A 20,089-nucleotide genomic window follows, 5' to 3' on the forward strand; every position below is an offset into this window, starting at 1 on the left:
GCGCGCGGCGGCCCGGGCCCCGCCGCATCCCCGCGCGCCGCCCTGCCGCGCGCCCTGCCTGTCCAATGCCTTGCATGCTCCTGGTTCCCAGCCTTCCCCCCGTTCGCTTGTCACTTTGCAGTAACTTTAAGATTGATGTCCCTTGACTGCCCGGTGGAGTAGGTCTTTATTTTATTATTATTTTTTCCCTTTAAAGCTCTCCTTTAAAAAAAAAACAACAACAACATAACGAAAAAGAAATTGGGAATACTTTTTTTTACTACGAACTTTTAGCCTGTGACCGTGCAGACCGGCCGTAGAGTAGTATTGTTTCACTCGGAAGTGACTCTTTGGGGCGGGGAGGGTTCGTTTCTTTTCGCCCACCAAGTTAAGAGTCACAGATGCTCCACCCTCCTGGCTCCCCTCCTTCCCTTCTGTCCCCCAAATATTTTCACAAGGGGTCCGCATTTTTCTGCTTTGCATACGCGTTCGGGCAAGACCCATTTCCCCTTCCCCGCGTCTCAAACTTCTTTATTTAAAACAGAGCGCCAGAACTTTGCTGCTGATGTGGAGGAGGGGACGAAAATGGGCAGCCTTTCCCCGCTTTTTACTTTCCTTCTCCACTTGGTTGTGATTTTGTGCTAAAAGGAAAGGAAGCTCTTACTCTTTTTTGTTTGGTTTTGGTTTGGGGGAGTTAAATAAAATCCTATAGAACTTGGCAGTATCCATCACCTTTTTTTTTTTTCCTGGAAATGTTCTAAGCGTGGGTGTACTTCTGATAATTTGGGGCTCCCTGGGGATGCACTGGGGATAGGATGATGGGACAGCAGATATCCCGAAGCAGTTTCTTAGGAGTGAGTTTGAAGAAATTCACCAGATTTCCCTGTTCTTTTTAAGGAGGAGGAGGAGGAGGAGGAGGAGGAGGACTGTCTGGAATGTGTTGGCTCATCTTGCTGTTTCCATTTTCCTTGTCTTTTGAGAAAGCCAGAAAATACCGAGTCAAAGTTGCCCATCCTGTTTGCTGCACTTTATAAGTTATTGTTGCTGAGTGATTGGGAGCTGTCCATCAGTGGGGAGGCAAACTTGCAGTTTACTTAAGAAATTGCATGTGTGACAAAGGCAGCTGCCGGAGTGTGGTGGTCTGCGTGAATAGAGGGAGGGAAGGCAATTAGGGGCTGTGTGGTTGGGGCTTTTTACTTGTCAAACTGGAGGCTCATTGCTTTTGTTACCCGCATGTAAAGGGAAATGGCAGGGTTTTGTTTTGGTACTAAGGACCTTAAAGATTGCTGCCTGACACTCACACAGGAAGGCCGGATAAGTCTGGAAAGAGGGGCCACAGAGCAGTATTTTCAAAAAGAAGAAAATTAGTTCTCACTTTTGGTGATCTTTAAGCCCTTCCAGCCTTTGTTTTTGTTTTTTTTGGGGGGAGAGTGGGGGGTGGAGTGAGAGTAATTAACTTGTCGTGTGTATTAAAGACTCACGTCAAGAAAAGCAGTCCTACAAACAGGTGGGCAGTCAGATCGGTAAATTAAAAACATCTCCTCAACGTTAGGTGACCTGCCGCCAGAAGAAACCAAATCTTTGCCACTGGTCTTGTTTGAGGCAAGACCTGTCCAGGAGCCCATGTGGCCGCTGGGCAGGGGTTGTTTTCTTACCTGCATGCAAATCGGAGCTGTGTGTTTGCTTTTGAACAGGGTGAAACGATTTAACCCTTGGGGTGCAAGAGGACCCGAAAGGCTCATTTTGTCCTCTGCAAGTTTCTTCTGTCTTTAACCCCTCCTGGAGCAGGCACCCTCCCTCTCTCCCCTCCTCCATGTAAAAGAGGATGATTTCAGGCCTGTGATGTCTGAGTCTCTCAACTCCAATTAAGTTAAACCCACACAAATGTACCCGGCCCTGGATCCTATGAGAGCCCCAGGAAAAGTAAGTCGGGGTTGTGGGATTTAGGGCTAGCCTTTTGCATTCCTTTGCCTTCTCTTTTCTTTCTGCCTGTCTCTGGATCTCTGTCTCTCTCTGTGTCTGTCTCTCTCTCTCTCTCTCTCTCTCTCTCTCTCTCTCTCTCTTTCTGGGGAAAGCTCACAAAACTCAACAGTCAAAAAGCAAGTTAGTGGTCCGAGTGCTAGAATGCCAGAAAGCACAGGAGGCTTACGTTCTTCTCCTTCCTCAGAGGTCAGTTGAAAATCTTTCCAGCGCAGTCTTCCTCTAGAAGGATAAGAGGGTGTATGTGTGTGTGCATGTGTGTGTTCAGCAGGCAAGGCCCTACCAAATGTCACTCCTGTGTCACTGTGACAAGAAAATATACTTTCCCCCCCCTCCTTCCTCCTCTTGCATCGCAGCCCTCTCTCTTAAGAAATTTGTTTTGAGGGATTTGACAATCTTGCAGATAAAGTGCCTGCCTACTGCATTCGGTTGATCATTTTCCCTCATGGCTGACCGTAATTTCTTAGCTACTCTTAGCGGTAGCTCTGTCCCTGCTGCCCAAGGTAACGGGTGAGGGAGGGGACTGTGCTCAGGTGCCCTGGGCCGGCTGGGAAACATGGGCCTTCCCCCCTTCCTTCACGGATTCTGTAGTGGTAAAGATTAGAAACGAGAAGTTTTTTTTTCTCATTAAGAATTTAAAAAAAAGAATTCAGTCTGCCACCAGTTGAACTAGCTGATGAGGTTTCTTTTGGCTTTGTTTTATTTAATTTTTTTGTTTGGTTTTTGAGGGCTGCTGCGTGTGGTAGGGGCCTAATGAACAAAATCATGATAAGGCACCGGGAGTGAGAACCGGGGAGCATTTTGAGTGAGCCGGGGCAGAAAATTGGAGCCTTCTCTATCTTTTAAGATGCTTCTTTCCAGCTCTTTCAGGGAAAGGCATAAAGGGAGGGGAAGCTGGGAGGAAGAAAAGTGAGAAAAGCAGTCAGGGAGGAGGAATAAAAAGCTGGCCCAGTCCCATCTTGAAGGTACAGAGAAAGTTTTTTTTTTTTTTTTTTTTGAGGTGGAGAGAAGGAAAACCAAAGCTATTATGTACCCTAGGGATACAATTTTAGTGGGCATGGAAGATTTGAGTGGGAAGGGAGGTGCAGTGGCCTCCGGGCTCTCTCTCTTCCAACAGTTGGGCGGTTGGCACCTCCATTTGAATTGCTGGGTGAGTAGTGGGGTGTGCGTGTGCGCGTGCGTGTGTGTATGTGTGCGCATATGTGTTCGTATCCTTGCTTATGGTCTTGACCATTAAACCTCAGTTCCTCTTTTTCTTTTTCTTTTATTTTTTTAATTCAGAGTATGGGAAGGAAAAAAAACAAAACCCAAGAATCAATGGTCAACTCAAGCTGTGCCCTTTCACTGGAGGCAGTTTTCCATAGCAGTTTTTTTGGGGAGTGGGGAGAAAGGGTTAAAAAAAAAAAAGGAGAGAAAGCTTGACTTTCATCATAGTCCTTACTGCCATCCAGCCATGCAGAGCCCGCAAAGCCGGCTCGCCAAGTATGAGGAAGGAGTAAGCTGGGATCCGGAAAGGGGTGGTGGGGTTAGGGTTTCTCTGAACAAATAAATTTCTCTCCTTCACCCACCAGGGTGGGCTCCCCTGGAAGTGAGGGAAGGGAAAATGGCGTGGCCTCAGAGAGGGGCATACTTTCAGAGCTTGAAAGGTCTTTGAGTGTTCAGTCTTTTCCAGTAGCAGGTCTTGTGTAAACTGTATATTTTGGTTGCATATTGAATGCTAACTTTCTGTTGCTCTGTCTTTAGTTGTATTTATTTTCAATCTCCAAATGTAGATGCTGGCCTTTTAGGGCTTGAGTCTTGCCGGTGGTGTCTGTGTTTTCTAAACTTCAGAGGAATGGTGTTTTTCCGAAACCTGAGCAGGAGACCATTGTGGTGTTAATGATTAGGAAGAAGGTGCTTTTGCAGGGCCAGTTTGGGGCTTAGGTTACACTATGCTCTGCTCAACTGTTGGGTCCCATCCTTTGCATCTGGCCCTCGAATTTGGAGGCGACTCCTATGATTACTTTCATTACTACTTTTTGCTGTGGAGTGGCCAAACACAGAAACATTTGCAGTGGTCAGTCCGCTCTTAGATCCGATTTGGGGGTGGGCGGGGGGGGGGGGAGTGAAATCTACAACAGACTCTAGAGAGTCCTTGTGTTTTCAAAGGCAGGAATTCAATCCTATATATCCTATTAAAACACAACACGGTAATACTTCTCTGAGTCAGGCATGAAGGAATGACAGGTATTTTGCCTTGGTTTTCCTTTCTGGTTGTGTGCACCTTTTCTAGTTCAGTCTACGATCGTGTCAACTGTCCAGAAGCGTGGGGGAAGACAGTGCAAGCTGGCACTGTAAGTGTGGAAGTTGTGTTGCCGTAAATTTCCCAGCCCAGCGCAGTCTCCCTTTCTGAGATTCCTGAAAGGTTCCAGACCTTTGTTTACTCAAATTACTCGGGTTGCTTAATAGCAATCATGTGTTTCGGTGGCCGCTAAACCTCCATTCTTGATTTCTCATGAGAAGGGAGTTGTTTGAAAGGGTGAATTCCCGACTCCAATGATACAGATATTATGATCTTTGTATTGTCACAACAGGCTGCTGCTTCGGCATTTTCTAGAAGCAGCAGAGCCCGCAAAGCTTATATTCTTAGGGAAACCTCCCTTTTGTGGTTTGGGGTCGGTGGGGGGCCCGGCTGAGCTATGTAATAGAATTCTTTCCTTCTGCAACATTTTGGAATGTGATGAAATCTTGCCATGCCCTCCAGATTACATACTTCTGCACACATTTGGATTTTTTTTTTTAATTGGACTTTGCCTGGGTCATTCCCTTGTTACCTTAAACTTCTAACTCAGCTTGCTTTCAGAGGGGGTCATGTCCTTTTCACATGTATCTTTTATCGAGACTGTAGATGCCCACTGAAGGGTGCCCGTGTGTGGGAAACTAAGTTGGCAAAATAGAGCAGAACAATGAAGCACTACCACCTTTGCACCCATCATTGCTGACATCCTGCTGAATCCAGGGCTTTGGGTCGTTGGTGTCCTTCGGGCCCCAGGACAATGTTCATCCCTCCTCTCTGTTTACCTGTTCTTTTCTGGGGACAAATCCACCTGCTCTCTGAAGGAAACAGCTGTTTCAGAGAGCCCATGTAGCAGGCATGAATTTCAAATCCACTACTGTCTAAATCCAAAAGTTGGGCACAGGGCATATTAAAAAAACAAAAGCCGTTTTTATACAGCTGGTCATTGTAAATAAATTAGAAGGCCTGTATCAGGTTTTGTTCACTACTTTCTTGAAATCCCCAGGGTGTAATAACCATTATGTACTTAAAATTTACTCTAAATCAAAATTGGTGATTTCCTTTCCATTTTACACAGGAATCCCTAGATTTGGGGGTGTTGGGGGTGTTTTTGGAGAGGGGGGGTACGTAGCCTGGAAATCATTATTGATTTTTTTTTATAGTTGTTTGGAATTTGAGCTTTTGGATTTCTTCATTTGGAATAGGTTAGTTTTATTCCTGGCTCTGTTTTTGCAAATCTGCTCTCCTAGGAACAGCTGTACCCTCTTACCCAATTCTCAAACATTCTCTGTAAACTTGGACGCTCAACAGATTGATTATGCGAACACTAATCATTTAATACCCAAGTAGTAGAGAAATATCTGGCGGGAGGGTGGAGGTTGTGAACCCCTCACCCCCACCCCAGGAAATTACTCAGGGGTGAAGTAGCTGGTTCCTGGTCTCAGCGACCTGGTGTGGAGGATTAGGACAGTCAGAGGACCCCATCGTGCCTGCTGTACCCCTTCACTGACCTCCGCCATGCCGTGGCATGTTCCCAGAGGGACACCAGCAGGAAGAAAAGCCTGGGAACTCACTGGTCAGGGGCCAGCCCGGACCGGGCGGGCCAAGACTTAAGCTTGCGAGTGCGTTAAAGGTTAGTTGGGGGAAGCACAATGGGATGCTTTCTTTTTATTGGGAAATAAATGAGAATGAGTGGAAATAAATTATGTTTAATGAACTTAACTGGAAGTCATTGTTCAAAAGCCTGTGAAAGCACAGCTTCGCGGGGTCGGCCCTCGGCTGCGGCTCTCACAAAGCCAGGCTGCTCGAGCACATCTTTATTTTCCAGGTTCGGATGTGCCCCTCCGGGTGCCCGCTCCCGCACCCGGACACCTCCAGCCTGACTCCCAGCCTTCCCCTCCTCCTTCCTGGGGATTAAGAAAAGGTCATTAAGAGCAGAGTTTGGCCCCCTAGACCCTGAATGCTTGGCAATCTGTTTGGTGTGTTACCAGCTGGGTTGTGAGATTATGGAAGGGACCGGGGGAAAAACAACAAAAAAACAAAGAAGGCCAAGGGCTCGGGATGGTTTGAGTTAGTTCTATGTATATGCATGTGTGCGAGAGAATTTGGATGAAAATTGACTGCACGTTCATTCTCTCCCTGCCTGCCCTGTTCAATCATTTCCCTGCACGAAGAATTTTAATGTTTGTGTGAGTGTATGAGAAACTATGAGTCGGCAGAATTTTGTAGAGAGAAGGGAGGCTCTCTCTTCCTCTCCTTGCTGTCGAAATGGAGTGGATTCTGGGGTTGGCGAGGGCCCAGCCATGCAGAGTTTACAAAACAAATAAGCAGCACCCTGAGTGTCAGGCTGCCTGGGGTTGCAGAAGCTGTCATTCATCGTGCCACCTAGTGGGTCCGTACAGGAGACCTCCCCTCCCCCCTGGCGCGTGCGTGCGCGCGCACACACACAGCACGCAGGTGTGGTGTAGGCTGTGCACCTGAGTTGCAGGGTAGGTGTTTTCTGCCGTTCACAGGCCTCCTCCCTGTTCACCACCCATTTCTCCAAGCAAAACTTGGACCCTATGAAGCCTTGTCTCTTACTTATTATTTTCAATGCAGTGTAAGGCTTGTCCAGGAAACAGGGTGCCATCAGCTGGGAGAGGGGCCTCCGGGAGGGGCAGCATTCGACCACGAGTGGGCCCTGGGTGCTGCACTAGCTGGGTTCTAGCTGGCTGAGCCCCCACAGCTGGGAGGAAAGAGGGGGCAGGGTAACATGTTTCCAGAAGCCCATCTAGCCGAGCGCGGAAGGCCGCTGCCACCCTTGCTGTCTGTGTGAGTAGGCGCTTGGCAGGACTTGGGAGGGAGGTGCTCAGTAGGTAAATGAGGATGGGACTGTGCACCCAGGCCGGGTCCAGCTGGCCACATGTGCCTCCTCAACATCGTTCCAGCAGAGGAAGTGGGCACCCATGGTTGGGAATGGGTGGCTGAGGCCGGAGGGTTAGCTTCGTAGACCGCTCCACTGCTCTCTGGTCCATACAGCCTGAAAACATAGGACTAGTTGAGTCACTAAGGGTTGTTGACGAGTAAGAAACAGCCCCTCCTTCAGCGCCGGCCCCTCCTCTCAGCAGCACGCCATGGCTCCAGTGACGTGCAACATCATTAACGTTCTGCCAGTCGCCATTGGCCTTGGTGCCACCGTAGTGAGCAGCATCTGGCAGAATGCACACGGATGAGCTGTAAACCTATTTTCTCATGTAAACCTGGAATGAGCAGTGTCCCTTCCTGATGCTGATTTCAGACCCTGGGAGGGCTGGGTAACCAAAGACCACTGAGGAACCTTCCACATCCACGCTGGGGAGTGGGGAGAAGGCTGACAAATGCCCCTCTGTGCTGCTTTTGTTTTATTGTGCTGGGCTCCTCAAGGCACTTTCTGGCCCCATTTTTCTTCTGCAGAAAAGGAGAGCAATAGGGGAGTATTGAGGAGGAGGGCCGGCCGAGAGGCCAGGGCCAGCAATGGCTCTATTTGTTTTCAATGTCTGCTGATTAATAGGTTGCGAGGTGAATGGCAAGCTTTCATTCCCTTTGGGTTCCCCACAGTTACAGAAGGTTGTGGGGTTGGGGTTAGAGGAGGGTAGCAGGGAGATCTAGAAGTGCCTGAATCAATCTTTCATTTGCCAGGTTCCACATCTCGAGCAGCGTGCGGACAGGGCGGGGGGGGGGGGCACTTGGCGATGAGGGTGGCGAGGCTAAGCTGCAGAACAGTGAGCTTAACGCTTCTCGAGAGGTCAGAGGTCAGGCACATGGGTGCCCCCCACCCCCACCCCAGTGTAGTTGGATAAATACTTGGGGTGGAAAGGCTTTGTGTGCTTTGAGAGCTGGTAAATGGACCCCCCCTTTTTTTATATATAATTTAACTATTCAGTGCTCAGAACCCATTGAGGATAATGAACAGACCTGGGGAAGGCTTTGCTTTGGCCAGCAGCCATTTCTCCAGGTAGAAAACAAAGCCCTAATGATTTACAGCCAGATGAGGATTTTTGTTCTGTTTAAATAGGCACTGTTTACTTCGTTTCGTGGGTTCGAGGTTTTCTAGTTGAGTTTTTCTTTAGTTTGTTGTCAGCCGGAACTGACCATGTGTGTTAAGTTTTTATCACCAGATCCCCACGGGACCCTGATACTGCTGGTGTCTCTGTTTACGGTGCAGAAAGATCCCATTAAATGTCCTTATCCCCCACCTCCTGTAACCAGCCACATGTTGTAAAAATCCCTGATAGAAATACCTGGTGCCCTATGGCAAGGGTGTCTTCACTGAGGTAGGGAGCCCTGAGCCACTCGTCACTTGGGGTCCAGTGGAGGGGGGGGCATGTTTGCTAGAACTGGTCGAGTTTCCAGAAACTGGTAGGTGGCAGTGTGAGGACCAGTTCCCTTTGTGAATCCTGAGGCACCTCTGTCCAGTTGGGAAGGTTGGCCCCGCCTATGCTCATGGAGTGCAGCACGCATGGCCGTGAACCCCACCCCAGCGCCAGTCTCTGTGGGGGGTGGGGAGGTCAGGCCAGTGAGTGTGCAAGACCTGGAAACACCACCTCCCCCAGGCCTGTGACCTAGGACACCTCCTGTGTGGAGCTAATAATAAAACTGCCGGCCACTTCATAGGTGTGTTTATGAGGTCTTTGTGAAATATGTCCTACTCCGCGCCGAGGCGGGTACAGCACCAAGGCTGCATTAAATGGTGGCACTGATGAGCTGTGCTGGGGTTGACTAGAGCTTCAGCAGCTGGTCAGGGCTCCTCTCTCCTGTCCCCCGCTCAGGTCATCTAGACATAGGGGTCTCGGTGGCTTTGAGTTCCAGGTGCTCGTGGTGTGGGCGTGTCTGGGCAACAGCATTAACTCCTGGACCTTATGTGGAACATTTTATTAATGTTGGCTGTTCAGGGGGCTCAGAGGTTCCTAGATATCATCATATTCCTAGAGGGCTAGATGTGAGTAAATAGGCTCATCATGCAGCTTTCAATGACTGCTATCACGCCGACCTTGAATGTATGTTAGCTGTCCCTGGAGGCGATGATTTTGCCCCCGCCAGGTAGTTTGTTTTCTTTTTTCCATTTTATTTATTTTAGAGAGAGAGAACAGGAGTAGGGGAGAGGGGGAGAGAATGGGAGGGAGAGAGTGGGAGAGAGAGAGAGAAAAAAAAATTACGAGTCCAGTGTGTGGCTCCAGCCCACGACCCTGGGATCATGACCTGAGCTGAAATCAAGAGTTAGACCCTCAATCGACTGAGCCACCCAGACACCCCAGCCCTGAGGTAGTTTTGAAGACATATTTCGTATTTAGATAAACTAACGACCTAGTTGTTTGCGTTGAATAGTGGACTGTCTATACAGAGATAAAAGGGGGAAAGACACGTATTTCATGGGCTGTTGATCCACTAACACTTATCCCAGCATAGCTTGCTCCTTCTGGAAGGTTGTCTGTGTCCTTCCCCCCAAGACAGGTACTTTTCACATTTGAATTTTCTTAGGGTGGTAACATTTTTGAGCACAATCCTTAAAGACCTCTTTAGGGAAGTGGGCACCATGGCACCTGGGTCGCTGAGTCAGTCAGGCATCCAACTCTTGGTTTTGGCTCAGGTCATGATCTCACGGCTTTGTGGGTTCGAGCCCCACATTGAGCTCTGTGCTGGCAGCTCAGAGCCTGCTTGGGATTCTCTTTCTCCCCCTCTCGTGGCCCCTCCCCCACTCGTGCCGTGCGTGTGTGTGTGTGTGTGTGTGTGTGTGTGTGTGTGTGTCTCAAAACAAATAAATGAACTTAAAAATTTTTTTAAAAGAAGTAGGCTCTGATCATAGGGAAGGGGAAAGTCTAAGGGACATTTTCTATTTGGGTCTGTTGGTGTTTCATTGACATGAACTCTGCCTTCAAGGTCCTCACCCTGCTTCTGGAAGGCCCTTGGTCATCTCCAGCTCTTCTTATTTAACTTTCAACTCTACTGTAGGCATTCGTGTTTATTAGCACGATAAAGTAATGGTTTTTCTCTAAAGAGATAAAAAGTATATTTATTAATTAAATATCACATGTTTAAGTAGAGCGTTTTGCTCGAGGGAGGGGTGGCCACAGAATACCCACACGCTCTCGCCCCGTTATGAACATCTTGCCTTTGAAATAAGGAGTGCGGTCTGTGGTTGCATTTCCCCTCCGGGAATCTGCTTAGAAGACACCAGAGGGGTAGCCATGTCACCTTCAGTGTGCACTCCTCAGCAGTGCTCACTGGACAGTATTTGGCCGAAGCTTTTTGTACTGCATGTGTAGCTCTGTGCCAGGCCCGGGGTTGATCACTTTACAGGCCTGCGCCTGCATTTTCTCAACATACTCTGAGGTCGAGCCTGTTCCCATGAGGTAGGACAACGGCCCAAGAGAGGTTGCACAGCCAAATAGGTCAACCTGGGTCTTCCTTGAATTCATAGCCTTTACTCTTGGTCACTCTGTGCATGCCAGGGGGTCTAAAACCACTATTAAGGCACTGTTCTTATAAAGCCTAAGACTATCCGGTTTCTGAAGGTCTGTCTAGCTTGGTTTGTTCTGTGATTCTGAGTAGACATCATTTTAGTGAATGAATCTGTGAAATTGGTTTCTCTTCTTCTGATGTGTCCAGTTGCAATTCAGTTGTTTTTCTGTGACTTAGGAGCCTCACCACTCCACAGGCGGGGCATGACAGGGGTCACAGAGTTCTAGAAGACACAGTCTTCGTCGTTAAGGAACGTAGCTACAGTGGGACCAAGCTGGGCTCCAGCGTGGGCATGGTAGGACATAGAAGGAAAGGACAGTGGGGTCCTAAGACTGGAGAGACGGGGCATTTCCAAGAAGAACACGCTTCCGTTCCTAACAGCAGTCCAGGGATAGGCAGGGCGTGTGAGAATGGCGAGTGGACCCTGGTGTCGCAGGCATGACTGCGTTCCTTCCCCCTGTTTGCTTGGGAACTGGTCAACCCAGAGAGACCAGCCTGGCATACAGTCACGATGAGAAAAGAGAACCATGTTTGCTAGGACTCCCATTTGCCTTCCCCTCCTAAGGCTGGGGAGCAGTGGCTTGGGGTCCACCCCCTTTCATGCTAGAGGGTCTTGACTATACAGGAAAATAACCCACTGGCCAGGGTCAGGTGTGCAAAATAGTATGAAAGTGATGGTGTCCAACTCTTGTCAGAATGACCTTCATACATGTTTCTAAGAGGAAGAAGGAAAATTAACTTTTATGGCCTACACCCAGTGAGCTCCACTGTTGCCCAGATTCTGTCTTTATCTTTTGCTAGACAAGTAGAGAAAGGTTTTCTCTGCATTTCCTATTTGTCCTTCTTGGAAGACAGCCATGGGATTTGTGCTTCTGAGCCGTAGACGGACCGTGCCATGGGCCAGCTTCTCCCTAACAGTAAACTAATAAAAAACAATAATAAACCACCATTCCTGTGCTCACCATGTGGTAGGTTCTGAGCTAAGCTCTTCCTATGGACTTTCGTAAGAACTAGGACTTGACTGGCAATTAGGACCCAGGTCTCTTAACCTTCATGCTGGTCTGTGGCCACGTGGTTCTCTGGTCTAGGGGTCGTGGCTGAACAGATGGAGCTCTCACCTGTGGTACTCAGGAGGCTGACTCAGTCAGGGTGCCTGGGACTTGAGCCCAGACCTGAGAGATTTCCTAGGATCAGCCATCGATGTTTGTGACAAGTGTCCTGAGAGATGCTTGACTCAACCAGAGCTGAGAACTGTAGGTTCCACTGTCCACCACCGGTCCTTCTTCCCCCCATCCCGCGCTTCCTTCCATGCTTATGGTGGTCCTGCTGCCCAGAAGTCATTTGACCTCCAAGTGACCATCTTTCTTGTGTTGGGTTATCTGGTTCTTCCTACTCATCTCGTCGTTTGCCCACACTTACTTTAAACTCTCTGGGATCGATCTGCCTTCTTTCATTTCAGCAGGTGTGCATCTTTCCAACCAAACAAAAAACTTCTGGAAGGTAGCAATAGTCAGTTTCAAAGGAAAGTGGTCTTCACTCCCTCTAACTGCGTCTGTCCCTTCCTCTTCCTCTCTTTCCTTTCCTCTTTCCCCTCGCCTCCCCAGCCCCCAGCGAGAGTTCATTTTTTGGTTACCTTTTAATTTGTCCTAAACAGAAATGTTCCCCCCAAAGCAAACTCAGTGCGTGTTCACGAGATGCTGACTCTGGCCTTGGGGCAGGAGCCCCTCGCGCTGTTGGCTGTGGCCTCATCCAGCCCTTCATGGGTGCTAGGGAAGCGTTAACCAAAGCTCCCTCTGCTTCGCTGCTTTCAATTTCAGTGCTTTGATTGCAAACTGGTAATTCACAACATAAGGCTCTTTGAGCGACCAGCTCACCTCCTCTGAAAGTGGCCGCTTGTTTATGGGAATCGTTAAAGCAAGCTGTTACAAGTGTTGACTTCTTTTTCTCTAGTTTTTTTTCTGGAGCATCTAGGAAGGCCACGTTTTCCTTTCCAAATGTGCTCCTGAAAAAGTTAGAAGCACCTTTTACCGATGCCTTCCCCACAATTAATTATGAGAAATACTCTTTCTTATACCCCTTTCTTAGTCATTAAAAAAAAAAAAAAAAGACAAAAAAACTGCTCAGTGGTCCCTGAACTCGAGAGGCGCTAGTGGGCAGCACAGGAGCCCGACTTCTTTTCTTTTAATGCAATTCCTTTGCCTTGATGTTAATGCAAGTTGTGCCTTCCTAAAAGTAATAAAAGGAAATGAAGACACGTTCTGAAATGAAACTTGACTCTAATCCATTCATCATCTAATACTAGCCTCTTTATCTTCGCTGGTACCTAATCTGGTTAAATGTCCCTGTTGTAGGATTTTAGTGAAAATCCTCTATGGGGAATAGGGTTTTTTTTTCCAATTGGATTACTCTCAGTAAATGGCCCAGTAGTTCGCTTGCTTCAGCTTAATTTTTTCTTTGTGATCTTGCTGGGCTAAGTTCTAGCACGGTAGAGTGGAGGGGGTGGGGCGGACCAAGAGGGGCTGGGGGGAAAGAGAAGAATTCAACAAGGTCTGGTCATGGCAACTAGAGAGATCTTAACAAATGCTTTTCTTTATTTCCTGTTTCTCTATACCCATCCATCCACCCTTCCTGAACATAAAAATGCCTGTACTTTGTTTTCTAGAACTGCCCATTTCTAAACTGCACACCTTTTATTAGCCCAATTTATCATCATCCAGTTAATTTATTAGCGTTCCCCAATGACTTTCTAATGAAATTCCTAATGAGTCAGGGCTGCTGTAATCTGCATAAAATATGCAGGTGCTTGCCTGCCTGCCAGTGCAGGGCTTTCTGGTGAAGTTCACACTCCCAGCCAGACCAGGAGGGGGGCTTTCCATTCACTGTCCGTAAAGGGCTGTAGCACTCTGGCACCCAGGGGCAGGGGGAAGTTAGGAGCTAGGGGTGAGGGACAGGGAGGCTGAGTGGGTGGGATTTGGGCCCTGCCACGGATCTTGTAATAGAAGGTTTTTTTAGCTGGTCCCCCAGGAAGCCTTGCTTTCCTCCGGAAGGTCCTTCCGGTGGGGCCAGGGGGGGCGGTCAGCGATCCCCCCCACATGCAGGAACCCAGTAGGCTGGGAGATGAAAGTCCCCATTTCTGGTTAACCTGCCGACCGGCAAAGTGCATACTTGGGGTCCGTGATGGGGTGGCTGCGGAGGAGGTATTTTAAAAGCCAGGCTCCGGAGGGAGGTAAAAACGGAAACATACCTGCCCAGAGAGCTGTCTTTTACAAATATCTGTTATTTTTAATACATGGATTGGGGCCAGGGCTGCGGGCGGAATTGAGTGCATCTCACAAAATCCAGGAGGGTGGGCGGGGGGTCCAGGGAGCCCACGGGCCCTGTGCTCCCAAGTCTCGAGCCGCCAGCAGCCAGCTTGATGGTGGCCTTCTCTTTCCTCCCCACAGTCGAACAAAGTACCGGTTGTGCAGCACCCTCACCATGTCCACCCTCTCACGCCACTCATCACCTACAGCAATGAACACTTCACCCCGGGAAACCCACCTCCACACTTACCAGCTGACGTAGACCCCAAAACAGGTAGGCGGTGTGCTTGGTGCTGCGTCTGGGGCCACCTGACCTGCTGGGAAGGGGCGGGGGAGTTTGGGATGGGCTGCAGGCGGTGGCGATGGGGAGGGACTGGGAGGGGGGGCGGCAGCTCCTGATTTCCCCTCCCGGGGGTGGAAAAGAAGCTCTTTGGGGAGACCAGAGCCTGGCGAGGGAGTAGCCTCTCCTATGTGTCGTGCTAACAATCCTTCTAGAGCCCCGAATGCTCCAGGAAGGGTTGGCTGTGAATCATGAAGAGTCTTTCAGGAGCAGCTTATAACTAACTCCAAGAGCCTCAAACAGACTTGGAGGCAGTAACAGTTTTAGAGGCATCGCATGGCCTCCTTCTCAGCTTCTTGGGCATACAGGAGCCATAGCGGCATGGCTCCCCAAAGCTCTAGGTCCCTTGGCGGTTAAGGGGCTCCAGTCACTTGGCAATGACTTATTGGTGCAGCCTCGGGAGACCACATCACTGGGTCCTGCATTCTCTTTGCTGCTTTCTTTGGGTTCTTCTCCCCCTGCAATATCCTGGGTATCATCAAGCCCATTATACAGATGGGAAAACTCAAGTCCAAGGCTTCCTCGTCGCAGCAAGGAACAGCCAGCACAGTCTCAGGCAGAAGGTGTCATGTCATCCTCAGGCTTTGCGCCTTTCCTCACCTTTCCATCCCACATACTCAGTGGCTGCTTTTTCCCCAAAGAGGGAAAGAGAGAGGACAGGGGTCCTTGTAACCCTCCCTCTAACAAGATATAAAACAAGCTCATGGCGGGGCAGCCACGGGATCACGGCTAAGGCCAGGACAGGCTGGGTGGTGCACTGGTTAGGGTTTTTTCTGACCAGCTAGTTAATTAGAAGGATGCTTATAAATGGCTATTCTGTGTCATTTTGTCAGAGGGGATTGTTTGCTGTTGAGTTGAGGTGGACTGCCCGTTCATGCAGCCTTTGCTGCCCCTGAATGAAGCCACACATTAGCTGGGTTCCGCCCGCCTCTGAGCCCCCTTTGTGCTAGGGAGGGGGGACCTCGCGGGGTGCTCAGATGGCTGGAGGAGGCCGCCAGCCGGCCCCAGGCTCTGCGAGTGAATGGCAGCATCAACGTCTCATTTAAATAATGGTAGTACAGGGAATAGCTTTTAAATGGTTATCGTAAAACATATGATTAACGTCTGCAGACTGTTTACTTTTCCTCTGCGAACATTCTTTCAAGTGTGCAAATGGCTTGGTGTAGGGTCCAAGACCAGCTAATCTGTTTGGTTTTTGTAATAGAGAGAAAGCAATGTCTGCATGAAAGTGTCACCCAGGGAGACTTAACTTACAGATTAAAAGCTTCCTAAATGAGTTTTTTTTTTAAATGGAACAATTTTCATCTACAGACATGCAGCTTACTACCTTCAATACTGCATTAATTCTGTAGTATTGCTCGTTTTCTTCCCACTTCTGCTGCACAGAGCAGTTCCTCCGCGTCGGAATTGCTCCTAGCGCTCTAGCGTTTCCCAGAGTTGATTGCAGGACATGCACCTGCAGGGTATGTAAGCGTGCAATGGGGCACGGACCTTTGGAACGAGCTCCGGTGTGCCTCTCCGGCAATGTGAGCGCTTGTGAGCAGCACACCTGGTCAGGTAGGGCCGATGCTCCCAGGTACCTCTGCCCTGGAGAGAATCCGGTTCTAGAGTCGAGTCTGCAAGGCCTCCTCCAGCATCCGCTGGTCTGTTCGGTTCAGATAACACCCTGGAAAAGAGGCCATGGCTTGTGGTGAGTTTCTCCCACAACTCATCTTCAGAGCTGAGGTTGGAGGCATTCTAGAAGAGTTAACTTTTTTGAAGGAAGAAAAGAGTGACCCTTCCAAAAGCTGTAACTTACAAAGTGTATTAGAAACCTGGGGTGGGGGGAGGTGACTCTCATGCAGGCAGGTCATTAGAATTAAAAGGAGCGGAGGCACAAGTTGGGAGAGCAAAGAGAATTTATGACTTGATCACCTACTATGCGCCAAGCCTTTCAGTTTTTTTTTTTTCTTAGTTTCAGTCATCAACACTGATCACATAAGGCAGAAATACCCATGATGGCATTTTCTGAGTCTGCATTTCCTAGTGTACCCCTCCATCTAGAATGAAATAAACAGACTTTTCAAGGTAGGGCGGGGAGAGATAACGAATGAAACTTACCCACAACTCTTAACAATCATAACCATGAAAAGACTCACGCTAGCATTACAGAAGAGATGTCTCCGTCATCCCCTCCCTGATCCTGTCCCCTGACAGTTTCTTTTTCCTTCTCTCCAACTTTGTACCTAAAATGCTGCTTCTTCTCTCAGGAATCCCACGGCCTCCGCACCCTCCAGACATATCTCCGTATTACCCACTATCGCCGGGCACCGTAGGACAAATCCCCCATCCGCTAGGATGGTTAGTACCACAGTAAGGAGTTCCATTTTTTAATTCCCTTTTTGTTTCTTACATGGGCATGCTTATTATTTATTCTGTGTGTTTGTGTGTGTGTGTGTGTGCATGCGCACACGTGTGTGTCAGAAGACAGGAGTTGGTGAGGGAGGGCCGTGTGGGGGAGGGGGTGGTGGTGAAGATGCTCCTTGAGGTGCCCTCTGGGGAAGCAGGCGAGTTAGTAGCCATTCAGATGGCTTATGTAGGAGAGAAGTCATTGATACTTACCATTCTGAACCCACAGTCCCCAAAGACTCTAGGTTTCTCTCTGTGAACAAAGGTGCCCTTAAGATGCTTGGGGAATTGCAGAAGGCTCTGAGGGCTACGATTGAAGGAAGCTGATCATGGCACTTCTGCTGGTGGTAGCCTGAGGTGGAGTCCTGTCATTGGTTTGTGGCGGCGGGAGAATGGGAACGGGCATGGTGTGATTTTGCAATCCAGGGGTGAGGAGAGGGGTTATCCTTTCAGAAGCCCCTAACCCCTAAACCCCCAATCCCATCCCGACCATTACTCCCCAGGCTGGCAACAAGAGTGGAAGGGTCTGTCTCTTGAGAAGCTCCAGTATTCAACCAGCATCTCCCTGGGGTTCCTGGTCCACCTCATTATGAGGGGCGGGGGTGGGGCTTCTGGAATCCCCTCCTCCACCATGTGTGGCCTTCCTGAGTGTCAGCTGGGGTTCCTGGCAGCGGGCAGGTCATCAAACTGCCTTTTACGATTTGTCTTCCTATCATCCAATCTTGCTTTTATAGCACCATCCATTAACCTTCCTTAGACAACTTAAAAAACGGGTTTCCCAGCCAGAGTAGTAAGGCTTTTAATGTATAAGCATACTGTGCGTGTGTGTGTGTGTGTGTGTGCATGTTAATATCTGTCTCGTGATTGTGTTTTTGTGTGTGTCTTTCTCCATGGTTATCGGTGATCTCTACTCTAGAAAACAAGGACAATTTTTCTTAACAGGAATACCTCCTGGTAAAACTCTGAACTTTGGGTCTTGGGAAAGACACTCTTTTTTCTGTTATCTTCCAGAATTCTGGAGAGTTCCCTCCCACCCCACCCTGCCCCAGGTCTACCCTTATTTCTCTAGTTGAACAGACTCTGCCCTGCTGTGTGAACAACAGCTTGTATTAGGCAGTAGCCGTACAAAATACCGACTGTGGCTGTGCTTCTGGTTTCTCCTTCATTTTGTTTGGTAGAGTACACATGGCCGTGAGCTCGTGTCCCGTAGTTCTCTGTCATCAGCTGCCCCGTTCAGCTGATGGGGAGATATTTGAAGGCTAGATAAAAAGGAATAGCCAACTCAGACAACCCTCTGTCAGAAAAAGTTGTGTGTCTTTCATGAGGATGCTATTTTGCATGTTGCTGTATTTTTTAATTATTGTAATGAAGTGTGATTGTCTATTGGTTACCCACAATTCTTCTTGGGGACTCTCCCCCCGGTAACTCTTGTCAACACTTGTTAATTTGACAAAAGGCTACAAATTAAGCTCTGTTAATTTAATGTTTTCTCACCGAGATCTAAATACCGAAAGAGGCCCAAAGCGCAACTGAAGTCCTTTGATTCACTGTACTTTATTTTGGTATAAATTTACATTCATTATTGTTTTCCTTTGGATGTGTAGCCCTCAATTAGTGTGATGGCTCCATTAAAGCAAGCGAGACTTCGCCTTTAATTATTACAACAAAACACCTAGTTTCAGCTTGGGGAGAGGGTCTCTATTGACATAAGCAGAGGTTATAAAATTTAATTAGCCATTCCTATCAGATTTATGGCATTCAAATTGTTCTGTGTTTCTTCCCTTTGATCCTTCCTGTACAATCCCCAAGATTTTTGTTCTGATCAAATGAGAATAAAGCTTACTGTGCAGAGAGAACTTTCCCTTTTTCTTCTTTTTCTTTTCCCCACCCCCACCCTCGTTTGCACTCTCTTACTTTGTGCCCCCCTCTTTATAGGCAAGGTCAGCCAGTGTACCCAATCACGACAGGAGGATTCCGTCACCCCTACCCCACAGCTCTGACTGTCAACGCTTCCATGTCCAGGTGAGTTCCAAGAACCAGCGCCTCCGGCCAAGTCAGCCATGGGTGACTTCTCAGAAAGTTCTCTAGCGAGCTACCAGGCCATCCAGGGGCGGCTCCTTCATGTAGTTCTAATGGTGTTAAGCCAAAAGGGCATTAGGCTTTATTCCTAGAAAATCCTGAAAAATTAATCTGAACTTGAAAGGTAGGTGATGTTGAAGTTTTGAGGTCGAATCTTGGAATCCATCAATTGAGCAGTATTTTTTTTTTTCTTAAGAATTGAAGAAGGCAGGAAGAAGTCGTTAGGACCTGGTGAAACTTCTTAAAATGTTGTTTTTCTGTTGCCCTATACTGGATAAGAAAGGGAAGGGTAAGGGTAATTTTATTATTATGCAAAAGACAGTTTGAGGAAGGGTATGGCCTTTTCAAAATCCAGACTCTTCGCTGTCCCCAAGCAGGGACACCCCCTGCCCAACCACGGCCATCTCTAAAGCAGCATTGTCACGTACACTCATAAAGTGAGTCCCATATGGAATTTTAAGATTTTAGTAGCCACCATTTGTAAAAGGTTAAAGGTGGGGGAGAAAAAAACAGATGAAATTCTTTTTAATGATGTATTTTATTCAACCTGATGTTGTCAAAATATTATCATTTTGACACGTGATCACTGTAAAGCAACTATTAACAAGAGGTTACATTCTGGTTTGTACTTCATTTTTGAAATCTGATAGGTAGTTTACACTGAACAGCCCATCTCAATTTGGACCTGCCACGTTTCAAGTACTCAAAAGCCACATGTGGCTGGTGGCTACCACAGTGGCCTGTGCAGCTCTAAATTTTGGAAAGTTAAAAAAAATAAAAATTGTGCCTGTGCAGAACAAGACTTTGAAAAGAACCCATCAAATAACCAGCAAATAATCCCTGTGCCCTGACAAAGGACGTGACGATGTTTACTCTCCGTAAGAGGAGCGCACCTTCAACTTCTCATTCAAATACTGTGGCTGACAACCTCCATGCTGACTGACATCTCATACTTTGTAGATGTTTTGCTGTTTTTACTTGGATATAAGTGGTGGATTCTTCTGTTAAAAAAAAGTCGTGTGTGTGCGCACCCATGCGCACCTTCATACCTCTTGAAGGCTGGCGGTGTGTATGTAACGCACACACATATACCCACCTATGTGCATCCTCTGTCTTTCTGATCCCCTCTTCTCCTTTTCCTCCCTCTAATTAATTCTGGCTAATTTTTCAGTGAGTGCTAGTTTATTTACAAACTGGTTGGCAGCAGTATGTTTAAGTAGTCACTAATTGCTCCTAATGATAGTTTTATTTTCTGTTCATCTGATTTTC

At 48.1% G+C, this 20,089-nt stretch overlaps 1 protein-coding gene and 1 long non-coding RNA gene across 4 annotated transcripts in view; one reads left to right on the forward strand and one right to left on the reverse strand.

The window, feature by feature from the left end:
* Nucleotides 1-20,089, forward strand: part of TCF7L2 (transcription factor 7 like 2) — a 186,106-nt gene that overhangs the window by 145,780 nt on the left and 20,237 nt on the right. For all 3 annotated transcript variants that reach the window (XM_029932600.1, XM_029932598.1, XM_029932599.1), the window contains exons 4-6: nt 14,155-14,287; nt 16,603-16,705; nt 18,677-18,763. In XM_029932600.1, the coding sequence (XP_029788460.1) occupies nt 14,155-14,287; nt 16,603-16,705; nt 18,677-18,763 (323 nt within the window). The remainder of the gene's footprint in view (nt 1-14,154; nt 14,288-16,602; nt 16,706-18,676; nt 18,764-20,089) is intronic.
* LOC115285897 lies at nt 5,928-8,773 on the reverse strand. The gene is made up of 3 exons (XR_003905741.1): nt 8,494-8,773; nt 6,815-7,253; nt 5,928-6,141 (listed from the first exon to the last, which is right to left on the reverse strand). It is a non-coding gene; the product is annotated as an uncharacterized LOC115285897 (long non-coding RNA).

Source organism: Suricata suricatta, chromosome 2, assembly GCF_006229205.1.
Source record: "Suricata suricatta isolate VVHF042 chromosome 2, meerkat_22Aug2017_6uvM2_HiC, whole genome shotgun sequence".
NCBI classification, from domain to species: domain Eukaryota; kingdom Metazoa; phylum Chordata; class Mammalia; order Carnivora; family Herpestidae; genus Suricata; species Suricata suricatta.